Source organism: Pristis pectinata, chromosome 15 (genome assembly GCF_009764475.1).
Source record: "Pristis pectinata isolate sPriPec2 chromosome 15, sPriPec2.1.pri, whole genome shotgun sequence".
NCBI classification, from domain to species: Eukaryota; Metazoa; Chordata; class Chondrichthyes; order Rhinopristiformes; family Pristidae; genus Pristis; species Pristis pectinata.
The window spans coordinates 32,645,405-32,657,950 of record NC_067419.1 but is presented as its reverse complement, the minus strand read 5'-3'; the positions used below and the strand labels follow the sequence as shown (position 1 = coordinate 32,657,950).

General features: G+C 40.1%; 1 protein-coding gene across 1 annotated transcript in view; it reads left to right on the top strand.

The window, feature by feature from the left end:
* Positions 1–12,546, top strand: part of ppfia2 (PTPRF interacting protein alpha 2) — a 263,924-nt gene that overhangs the window by 193,578 nt on the left and 57,800 nt on the right. Inside the window, exons 10-12 of the mRNA XM_052029827.1 lie at positions 5,176–5,307; positions 11,191–11,253; positions 12,025–12,116. Of these exons, the coding sequence (XP_051885787.1) occupies positions 5,176–5,307; positions 11,191–11,253; positions 12,025–12,116 (287 nt within the window). The remainder of the gene's footprint in view (positions 1–5,175; positions 5,308–11,190; positions 11,254–12,024; positions 12,117–12,546) is intronic.

The window sequence follows — 12,546 nt, the reverse complement described above, 5'->3', positions numbered from 1 at the left end:
TTTCTCACTTTTCAACACAGAACATGCCTGGGTTTCTTAACATATTCTTACAATGCTTTTAATATTACAAAAGATATGTTCTTCATTGATTTTTCCCACTTGCACCACAACCTCATGTCTTGGAGTATATGTTTTCCGTGTACGATTGTGCAATTCTACAACAGCTCTCAACTCCACAACATTAAATCTTCTCATAATCGTTTGCATAAACTTCTGAGTTTTCTTCTTTCTAGAAAACCTTGCGTTTGTCCGTTTCTATTGCCTGATGGCCCAAGGCACACACTGGTCTTCAGATGGACTCTCCTCAGATGTCATCTATACCAATGCTGGTACATTGCTGCCTGTACCATGATCACAACCTTTACTTTTATGGAGAGAGCCACCATTTTTACCGTGCTCTCTTCCCCATGCCCTTCTTCGCCAGGTATGCCTTTGGTCACAGATGATGGAATAGTTAGAATTTGTCTTTCTCTGTAGTCATCTTGTTAGAACTATAGCTGTTTGACCTTTTATGGCTGTCTCTGAATTCTGGACTACTTAGCAGCTGCAGAGCCCACCTAACCAGAGGTCTTCTTGGATGGGTCCAGTGCATATGTCGGCTTGAGTGGTTTCAGAATCTCACCACAGCCCAACACTGCAGTTCTTTGAAATACATGGTCTTTCAACTCAAATGACTCAATCCAATCAATGCCCATAATTGTGGTTACACAGTTCTGGCCTACAGTCATAGGAGACAACTGTACCCATTTTTTCTCCACTGGAACCCAACTGTCTATCTCCTCCATAAGCTGAAGAGCTCCTCCTGCAATAGCTAAAGACACAGCTGGTTCTGGAAAGTAGATCTTCCACATTACAGATGGGAGATTGCCTGGTCTCATGGACTTGGCTGTATCCAGTGTTCTCAGATGTTTCTTGATATCATATAGAGTAAATGGAATTGACTGAAGATTGGCTTCCGTGATGATGGGTATCTCAGGAAAAAGCCAAGATAGATAATTTTTTCACCTTTCTGGCCAAACATGGTTGTGAGTGCAAATGGCACAGTGATGTTTTTTAAGATGCATCATAATTCAGAGCAATAATCAATTATTTCATATTTTAAAAGTTATTTTTTGTTTTTAATAACCCACACATTTACAATGCGAACCAAAAAGCATAAAACTACAGAAGATTATATCAGAAATAAGAACAGAAAATGCTGTAAGTTCTCAGCTGGTCATCAATCCGAAACATTAGCTCTTCTCTCCGCATGGATGCTACCTGAGCTACAGTTTTATGTTTTTGTTTGTTAAGGACTCTGCCCATTTCTTCTCCACTGCTCTGCAGCCATCTCATCTTGCTACATAAATTGCATTATTCTTATCTTGTCAACTCAGTTTATTTGGTAAGGAATTGCAGAAATTATATTCTACCAATGCTCTGCTGAAAATTTTGAGTTTCTGCTTCCGATGCATTGAGAATTAAAATTCAGTTCATGATTTAGAATAATAGTTAATGGGATCTCATGCCAAATTCCACTGAGAAGAATCAACTCCTGCAGTCTCACCATCCTCACACTTAACTATTCAAGATGTGAAAAGCACTTATTTGCTTGGTGCCTTCAGAAGCACATTGTGAAAGCCACAACTCTGGTTTTGCTGACTGTCAGCCCTCTGAGGGAGTTTTAATAATTCTCAAAAGTCTTTGACATTCATATTCTTTTCAGGAAGTTTAATAAAATAAATAAAATCTAAATACGCATGAATAACTTAAGACGATAAACTGAACCAAAATAGAAAATAGTTGCATACATACACATTTCTCTTCTGCGTTATGACTATATCCCTACATTCCCCATTGAAATTAATGGGATTTGTTGGTTGAGTTTCCTGAAAAAGAAAGACATTTCAGAAGCCCTGGAATGGAAAGAGTCATCCTGAAATAAAGAAACTGAGAGAAAGAGATGGCATTCTCACAGGAAACACGGTGGAAGGAGATATAGTCGAGGTAGCTGTGGAATTGGTGGATTTATAGCCTGAAAAAAGAGGACATTTCAGAAGTCCTGGAACAGAAAGCCTCATCTTGACAACAGATGTAGTGGAGAAGGAGAAAATGAGAGAAAGGGATGGGGAAAGAGAAAAGAAATTAATGGGATCTTGGCTTCTACAGTAGATCTAACTTAGCACAAGATCAGCGGTGATTCACCAGAAGACCACAAGACATAGGAGCAGAATTAGGCCATTTGGCCATTTGAGTCTGCTCTGCCATTCGATCATGGCTGATTTATTTTTCCCTCTCAACCGCATTCTCCTGCCTTCTCCCCACAACTTTTGACGCCCTTATTAATCAAGAACCTATTAACCTCCGCTTTAAATATACTCAGTGACTTTCTGTGCAGTGAATTCCACAGATTCACCACTCTCTGGCTGAAGAAATTCCTCCTCATCTCTGTTCTAAAGGAATGTCCTCCTAATCTGAGGCTGTGCCCTCTGGTCCTAGATTCTCCCACTACTGAAACATCCTCTTCTCGTCCACTCTATCCAGACCTTTGAATATTCAGTAGGTTTCAATGAGATTTCCCCCCCCCCCGCCCCCCATCCTTCTAAACTCCAGTGAGTACAGGCCCAGAGCCATCAAATGCTCCTCATACGTTAACACTTTCATTCCCGGGATCATTCTTGTAAACCTCCTCTGCACCCTCTCCAATGCCAGCACATCCTTCCTGAGATCTGGGGCCCAAAACTGCTCACAATACTCCAAATGTGGTCTGACCAATGCCTTATAAAGCCTCAGCATTATATCTTTGCTTTTATGTTCTTGTCCTCTCGAAATGAATGCTAACATTGCATTTGCCTTCCTTACTACCGACTCAACCTGCAAGTTAATGTTTTGGGAATCTTGCACTAGGATTCCCAAGTCCCCTTGCACCTCTGATTTCTGAATTCACTCCCCATTTAGAAAATAGTCTATGCCTTTATTCCTTCTACCAAAGTGCATGACTTCCCTACGCTGTATTCATTCTGCCACTTCTTGGCCCATTCTCCCAACCTGTCTAAGTCCTTCTGCAGACTCCCTGCTTCCTCAACACTACCTGCCCTTCCACCTATATTTGTATCATCCGCAAACTTGGCCACAAAGCCCTCAATTCCGTCACCCAGATCATTAACCTATAAAGTGAAATGTAGTGGACCGAACACTGACCCCTGCGGAACACCACTAGTCACCGGCAGCCAACCAGAAAAGGCCCCCTTTATTCCCGCTCTTGGCCTTCTGCCAGTTGGCCAATCTTCTATCCATGCTTGTACCTTTCCTGTAATACCATGGGCTCCTATCTTGTTTAGCAGCCTCATGTGCTGCACCTTGTCGAAGGCCTTCTGAAAATCCATGTAAACAACATCCACTGACTCTCCTTTGTCTATCCTGCCTGTTACTTCCTCAAAGAATTCCAACAGATTTGTCAGGCAAGATCTCCCCTTAAGGAAACCATGCTGACTTCAGCCTATTTTATCATGAGCTTCCAAGTACCCCGAAACCTCATCCTTAATAATAGACTCTAACATCTTACCAACCACTGAAGTCAGGCTATCATAAACTATCATAAACACTTGGAATTTAAGCAAGATGGAACTCCATCCAGCAGCAAAACATATTAACGGATGCAGTGCATCTGTCAATCAGTAAGTCCTGAACGTGCTGTCATTCCCCAGTTAAATGCCTGATATTCAATTTGGAACCATTGGATGATAGAATCATTAATGCACAGATAAATGCCATTTGGCTCATCAGATCTACGGTAGCTTTTTGTTGATCAATCCAGTCTGCCCTTTCTTGCCTCTTTTTCTCTTGTCTTGGAACGTATTTTCACTCAGTGCCCATCCAATTCCTTTTCTCTACTTATGCTACCTTAACATATTACGGTATTGCATTCCACCATCAATACTCCTCTAACCATTCATGCTCTGAGAACAACGCTGACTCCCCCAATCTAACTTTGTAGCTGAAAATCCTTATTCCTTTAAGCATATTAGCAAATCTTTTCTGCACCGTCTCTCAGACCTTCACATTTTTCCTAAAGTTTGGTCACCAGAATTGGATACAATGCTCCACTTGAGGCCTGACCAGTGTTTTCTAAAGGTTCAACATAACCTCTATACTCTATTATTCCACTATGTATACCCAGAATCCCATATGCTTTACCAGTCACTCTCTCAAAAGCTGCGGCCTCATTCAAAGAAATATGTGCGTACACACCCAGGACCCGCTGCCTCTGCCCTTTCTTTATAACTGTGTCACTTAACCTATATTGACAAAATATATCACTTCATAACTCTACTAAATTTAAACTGACACTTGGCTGCCCACTCTGTTAGCCTGTCTATGTTTTCTTCCAATTCTTTGCTATCCTTCTCACTGTTTACTACATTTTTTATTTTGACATCAGCAAATTTTGAAACTTTACCATCCACATTTATCCCTATTTGATGAAGGCATACCAATAAAACACTATCCTAGCACCATCCCTGAGGAACATCAATATATACCATCCTCCATCATGGACAAACTGTTTACCTTGATTCTCTTATTTTGTTAAGCCAATTTTCTGTCAATACTACCACTAATTGGTTTATTTCCTAGGCCTCAATTTAGTTGACCATCCTTTTATATTGGACTTCTGTCCAATGTCGTCTGAAAAAACATTTCTACTGTAATCCCTTCATTATACTATCATTTCATCAAAAAATTCAATAATTTGCCTCAAGCAAAACCATCGTTGTTCTGCATTATAACCTGAACTTCTCTGAGTGCCTATTAACTTTTTTTCCCCTCATCATTCTCATTATTGTTTCTATATGCTTCGCTACCACTGAGGTTAAACCAAATGGCTTGTAGTTGCTTAGCGTGTCTTGAATTAAGTAAAGCCAAAAAGACATAGACGCGATATAAAAGGGAAACAAACTAAATTAATGAAAAACTGGCAAATGAAAATTAGTATGATGAGAACAATAGAACAATAATGAACAAAATTAGTTCCCTAAATTTCTAACAAAATATAGAATGCTAAGTAAGATCAAAAGGTGGATCTGTTCATAGCTCGCAGTTCTGAGTATGTCCTGACTGAACTTGAAAAAAGTAAATCAATAGATTCTTGGCTTTGGCAAGTGAATGTCAGTTTTTGTTTTATTTCAAATGTCTTAGGCCCGCCAAAGAGAGAAAATGAATGAAGAGCACAATAAGCGACTGTCAGACACAGTGGACAGATTGTTGACAGAGTCTAATGAGCGACTTCAGCTGCACTTAAAAGAACGAATGGCTGCATTAGAGGATAAGGTAAATTTACAAATTTTTTTTTACTGTAACTTTCAATTTTTTATGGTCATAGAGTTGTACACTACAGACACAGGCCTTCGGCCTGCCACATCCATCCCTATCTTTTTGCCCATCTACATTAATCCCTTTATCCTATTTTAGAATAGAGACTGTGGGCTTGGAAGATGCTGTCAAAGCAATCGTGCTATTTTGAGTCGCCACAGAATACCCAACCTCTGACCTGCTCTTGTAGCCACAGTTTTTAACGTGGCTGGTCCAGTTGAGTTTCTGGTCAATGGTGAATCCCGAGATATTAATGATAAGGGACTTCGCAATGTTAATGGCTGTGTTAGAATGTAATGGGTAGGTAGTTAGATACTCTTGTTGGAAATGATCATTACTTGTCACTTCTTGGCACATTATTGCTTGCTACTTATCAGTCCATACCTCATTGTTGTCTAGGTCTTGCTGCATATAGCCATGGGCTGCTTTAGCTGTTGAGGAGTTATGAATAGAATTGAACATTATACAATTATCAGTGAACATGCCCACTTCTGACCATGTCATTGGTTAGGACTAGGACATTGCCCTAATGAACTCCTGCAGTGAACCATCTTCTTAAATGTGAGATATGATTCCAGCCACTGGTGTGTTTTCCCTTTGATGTCCACTGACCTCAATTTTACACAGGTCACTTGATGCCTTTCTCAGACAAATGCTGCCATGATGTCAAGGGCACTCACTTTCACTTCACCTCTGGAATTCAGCTCTTTGGTCCATGTTGGGAGCAAGGCTGTGATGAAGTCCATAGCAGAGTGCTCCAGGCGCAACCCAAACAGGGCATGAGTGAGTCGGATATTGGTGAGATAACACTGTGTACCACAGTTTCCTTAACTCTGATGCTTGAGAGTAGACTAATTGGATGGTAATTAGCCAGATTGGATTTTTTTTACTGCTTTTGTGAACACAATGTATCAGGGCATTTTTCCATATTGTCTGTGAGATGCCATTGTGGTAACTGTACTGAAATAATTTAGCTGAAGATGCAGCTGGTTCTGGAGCACATACCTTCAATATTACAACTGGGATGTTATCTGGTCCCATGGCCATTTCTTGATGTCATATAGAGTGAATCAAATTGACTGAATACTGGCTTGTACGCTGAGCGGAAACTCAGGAGGATGCCAAGGTGTATTATCTCATTTAACGTGATTGCAATACTTGGTTAGTATTCATATGCTGGTCCGTGCCACGGATGAGGATGGGGATGTTCTTGGAGACTCCTCCTCTCTTTAGGTGTTGGCTGTCCGTCACCATTCATGGCTATATGTGGTTGGACTGCAGTACTTCAGTCTGATACATTGATTGTAAGAACACATAGCTCTGCCTATTTCAAGCTGTTTGGTATGCATGTAGTCCAGTATTTGCAGCTTCACTAGCTTAGCATCTCATCATTTTTAGATATGCCTAGTGTTGCTCTGGCATATCCTTCTGCAGTCTCATTGAGTTACATTTACAGGTAAGGTGCAATTGGAGACCTTGTCAGTCAAGCAAAATCATTTTGATTTCCTGTGCCTAAATGATTCTCAACAGTAGGGATAAACTTGCTTAACTTATTGTCATCAATGTACAGTATTGGTAGAGTAATCATTGTGCAATCCTTGTGGTGACAAAATCCTGTCTTCAAACTGTGGGCATACCCCACATCGCATTGTGTGACACTACAATCATGCTAAATGGGATAGACTCAGAGGAGGTCTGTCAACTCAAAACTGAGCATCTATGATATACTATTAACCACCAACAACAAGTGAAGCACACACCATCAACATAAATCTCAAGGCCTGACATAATCTTACAATTAAAAGAGGGGATCAATCCTGGTTCAATCACAGGTATAGAATATCATGCATACCTAAATATGAGGTGACAACCTGGTGAAACTGCAGCCCCAACAATATGCATACTAAGCAGCAAAAATGCCATATAATAGACAAAGTAAATGACTCCTTAAGCAAATGTAGAGTATGGTGCTAATCCAGTGATTAAGTTACTGCATTAACTTAATGAGCTCAAATCCCACATGGAAGCTGTGGCTTTTAAATTCAATTAATAATCTGGAATTAAAACAAAACATTTAGTTTTAACACTGATGACCACAAGACTATCAAATTCTCATAAAAACCCATCTAAAGACTTTGGGGAAGAAATCTGCGATCTTTACCCAATTTGGCCAGTTATGTGATTCCAAATCCACCTCAATGTGGTTGAGTGTTTGAACACGTCCTGTAAGCAATGAGGAACAGGCAATAAATTCTGGCCACGCCTCTGATGGCCATGTCCTGATAAATGCATAAATAAAAAACATATGTCCAAATCTTTTCAATCCTGCCACATCTCGTCATGAATGCTGGTTATAACGAAACAGTTCACAAGAAGAAGAAGATCCAAGATCATGCCCATCATCAGCCATGGCAGAGTCCAGCATGTAACTGCTAAAGGTAAGGCTGAAATACTCATGGCCACATTTAGCCATAAGTATGAGGTGAGATGTGCATCATTGCACAATTTAATCTTTAACCAGTTTTCTTTACTCTATGTAATATTCAAATGGCTGTGAACATAGAACACCACAGCACAGTACAGGCCCTTCGGCCCACAATGTTTTATCCTGCTCTAAGACCTATCTAACCCTTCCCTCCCACATAGCTCTCCATTTTTCTATCATTCATGTGTCTATCTAAGAGTCTCTTAAATCCTAATGTATCTGCCCCCACAACCTCTGCAGGCAGTGCATTCCAAGCACCCACCACTCTCTGTGTAAAAAAACTTACCCCTGACATTCCCCCTTATACCTTCCTCCAATCACCTTAAAGTTATGTCCCCTTGTGTTAGCCATTGTCACACAGGGAAAAAGTCTCTCACTGTCCACTCGATCTATGCCTCTTATCATCTTGTACACCTCTATCAAGTCACCTCTCATCCTCCTTCTCTCCAAAGAGCCCTAGCTCACTCAACCTATTCTCGTAAGACATGCTTTCCAAACCAGGCAACATCCTGGTAAATCTCCTCTGCACCCTCTCTAAAGCTTCCACATCTTTCCTATAATGAGACGACCAGAACTGAACACAATACTCCAAATGTGGTCTGACCGGAGTTCTATAGAGCTGCAACATTACCTTGCGGCTCTTGAACTCAATACCCCGACTAATGAAGGCCAACACTCCACATGCCTTCTTAACAACCCTATCGACCTGCATGGCAACCTTGAGGGATCCATGGATGTGGACCCCAAGATCCTTCTGTTCCTCCACACTGCTAAGAGTCCTGCCATTAACCTTGTATTCTGCCTTTGAATTCGGTCTCCCAAAGTGTATTACTTCACACTTACCTGGGTTGAACTCCATCTGCCACTTCTCAGCCCAGGTCTGCATTCTATCAATATCTTGTTGTAATCTACAGCAACCTTCAACACTATCCACAACACCACCAACCTTTGTATCATCAGCAAACTTACTAACCCACCCTTCCACATCCTCATCCAAGTCATTTATAAAAATCACAAAGAGCAGGGGTCCCAAACAGATCCCTGTGGAACACCACTGGTCACCGACCCCCAGGCAGAATATGCTCCATCTACTACCACCCTCTGTCTTCTATGGGCGAGCCAATTCTGAATCCACACAGCCAGGTTTCCCTGGATCCCTGGATCCCATGCCTCCTGACTTACTGAATAAGCCTTCCATGAGGAACCTTATCAAACGCCTTACTAAAATCCATGTACACCACATCCACTGCTCTACCTTCATCAATGTGCTTTGTCACATCCTCAAAGAATTCAGTCAGGCCCGTGAGGCATGACCTGCCCCTCGCAAAGCCATACTGACTGTCCCTAATCAGCCTATGCTTCTCCAAATGTCCATAAATCCTGTCTCTAAGAATCTTCTCCAGTAATTTGCCCACCACTGAAGTAAGACTCACTGGTCTGTAATTCCCAGGGTTATCCCTACTATTTACTAACACTGAATATAGTAAACTCTATGGGATTACACAACATCCAACTGGAGACTTACACTCCAGAACAAGCTGACCCTCTGGCCAACCTTTTCCAGTACAGTTACATGAATGGCATCTAACTGTTAGTGTGGAAAGTTCCCGTTACTTCCTGCACACCAAATGCTAACTCACTGCTGCTAATTACTGCCCGATTTGTCACCTCTCATTTATCAGTAAAGTGACAGTAGGTGTTGTCAACAATGCTATCAAGTGGCAATTACTTTCCACTAACCTATTTGCTGATTCCCTGTTTGGGTTTCACCAAGATCACTCAGCTCGAGAAGACATCAAGCCTTGTTCCAAACAAAAATCAAAGAGCTGAATTCAAAAGGTAAACTGAAAGCGACTTCCACTGACATCAAGGCAGTATTTATCTGACTGTATTATCAAGGAGCATTGATAAAACAGAACTTAATATGCATCAAAGAGAAAATACTGCAATGGTTAAAGTCATTCCAGACACAAGAAAGATGGTTGTGATTGTTGGAGGTCAATCATCCCAACCCCAGGACATCACCGCAAGAGTTCCTTGGGACAACCATCCTCAGCTGTTTCATGAATGACATTCCTTCCACGATAAGATCAGAAGAGGGAATGTTCACTGATGATGGTATGATGCTCAATTGCATTTGTAAATTAGCAAATGGAGCTGTCTATACCTGCATGAAGCAAGATCTAGGGGAACAAAAGTGTCAGGCCATGACTATCTCCAACAGGGCAAATCCTAACCACCCACTGTCATCTTTAATAGTCTCTAATCCACCAGTAGCTATGAGTTCTGTGGCAGCCATCCTAGCACTAGGATCCTCAATCCTACTTAGTCTGTGACCAAGTTATGGTTGGTGCATTAAGCAGTTGTTTCCATCTTCTGCGAAAGAGTAAGGAAAGTACTTTGCAATATGACTGTGTTTTCTGCCCACCATGGTCAAATATCTAGAAATATTTACAAGCTGCGTTAGTCTGTTCAAGTAGTGTTATGTGTGTGTGAATAAGTTGAGGCATCTGAATGTTAAGTAGAAAAGATGATTGATAGAGCCTGTTTATGAATTATGGAGGTGCCCTGCATGAAGTCATGTATGAGAGTAACAGTGTAATTGCTATGAGATGATATTTCTTGATGACCTTGACCAAGTGTTGAGGCTATTAAATTTTGATACACTGAGTCAAACCTTTGAAGTCAGGCATTGCTCCTCACATTCACACCCCTCTCCTTGCAGCATCCTCCCATTAATGTATCTCAGATCTTGTGAAGGTTTCCTGGGCAACTTGAGAGTGTGGGACCATGTTCCTAATGTCAAGCTTTCAAGGGCAGTGCCTGAAAAGCAGAGTGCCTGCTCCTGTTTCAGACTTGCCATGGTTTTTCATTCTGGTTGCCAACATTTGTTATAGGCCATGAGCTTTTAGAGTGCAGATGTGTTTTCAATCAATGCAAGTTACGTTTAAAGTGGAACTTCTGAAATTACTCCCTATTAATACGCAACAATGCAAAATAAAACAGCATGACTGGTGCTGCTTAACTCCACGGATCATTCCACAAAGGTGCATCACCATATTCATTGTGTGGACTAAACAGGGATAACCTGCCTCCACGCATGGCTGTTGTATCACAGTATGATTGAATTTCTACCCATGTAGGTTTTACTTGTTCAGCAAAAATATAAATTAAGCTCAGTGGTCTTTGCAGTTTTCAAATGTACCGACAAAATCTCCTGACAATATATCATAAGCTCTTGCTAGAAAATTAGCATATTATAACTAGTGAAGTCTTTTATGTGCAAATCCTGTTAATAAACTTAACATGTCCGATCAATCTTGTCATATTTTACAAGTTTTTTTTTATAATTTTAGAACATTCTGATACAAGAATCTGAACTCTTAAGAAAACAACTAGAAGAGTCTCTTCATGATAAGGTAACATTATTAACTTAGTTTAGGAGAAGACATGATATGATAACATTTTAAGTTACAGATAATTAATATGCTAAATGTTAGGGTTTTAGTAGAAAACCAAAGTTGATAATCCATGATGTAATTATGCAGTTGATTAACTTAGAATTACCATTAATTATTATGATATTAAAAATAAGCTGCATGAGAAGTTTCAAATATGCTGCTTTACCTCTGTGTTCAATATCTCCTTCAATATGATTTCAGTTAGCTTGTAACTTTAATCATCTGTCTGCACATCACAATTAAATTACATCAGTCCAAGAGAGCCTATGATTAGCATTGTATAAGTTAATTTATCACATTTAAATGACTTATGCAAACACTATTTTATCATTGAAAGACATTATAGTATTACTATGGCACTATTGGTAAGCTATAGATTAATTTTAATCAGTTTTCTATCTCATAAACCTGTGATGATTTAATTGAGCTTGCAAGTGGGTTTTTTTTCAAGTGGCATTCCTGCTGGTACAAAAACATCATTCTGAAAGCAGCACAGAAGTAATTAATGGTAATGCAGCTTGTGTAATGACCCTTCCCAAGTTTCAACAAATGCAACAGAGTGACAGTAAATTATGGTGTGGTTTTAATTTCCCGGCATTTCAGTGGTGGTACTAACACCAATTCATGTTATTTCCTTGTTGCAACTTGCACATTTCTATAAATTACTATTGCTATGTTATAAGAACATCTGTCTCATTGTAAAACCTGTATGTTTACTTTTCTTCCTAGGAACGATTAGCAGAAGAAGTAGAAAAATTTCATTCTGAGGTTCAACAAATGAAAATGCAATCTGTTGCTTTATTGGACCCAGCCATGCCCAGGTAACCTGAAAGAGAAATGTCAGTTAAATGCTTGTGAGTGTTACCTTGAAACAGAACAGTACTTATGATATGAATCAGTTCAACTCTCTTTACATTGCTAACAGAAGAAAAAAAAATTATAATGTGCATCTCTATCTCTTCATATGGCTGCCCTTTACATTTTCTTTTATTTAAGGGATATGAACGTTTCTGGCAAAGCTGGCATTTTCCACATAACCTAATTAAACTTTAGAAGGTAGTGCTGAACTGCTTTCTTGAAACGTTGCTGACAGTGTAGTGAAGATATTCCCATGATGGGTAGGTAGTTCCAGGACTTAAACTCAGTAATCAGTGTTAGTGATATGGTGATATATTTCCAAACAGGATAGCAATGAGCAATGTCACTTAATAGCACTGCTTGCAACAACTTCCATCTCTTTACTGATGATTG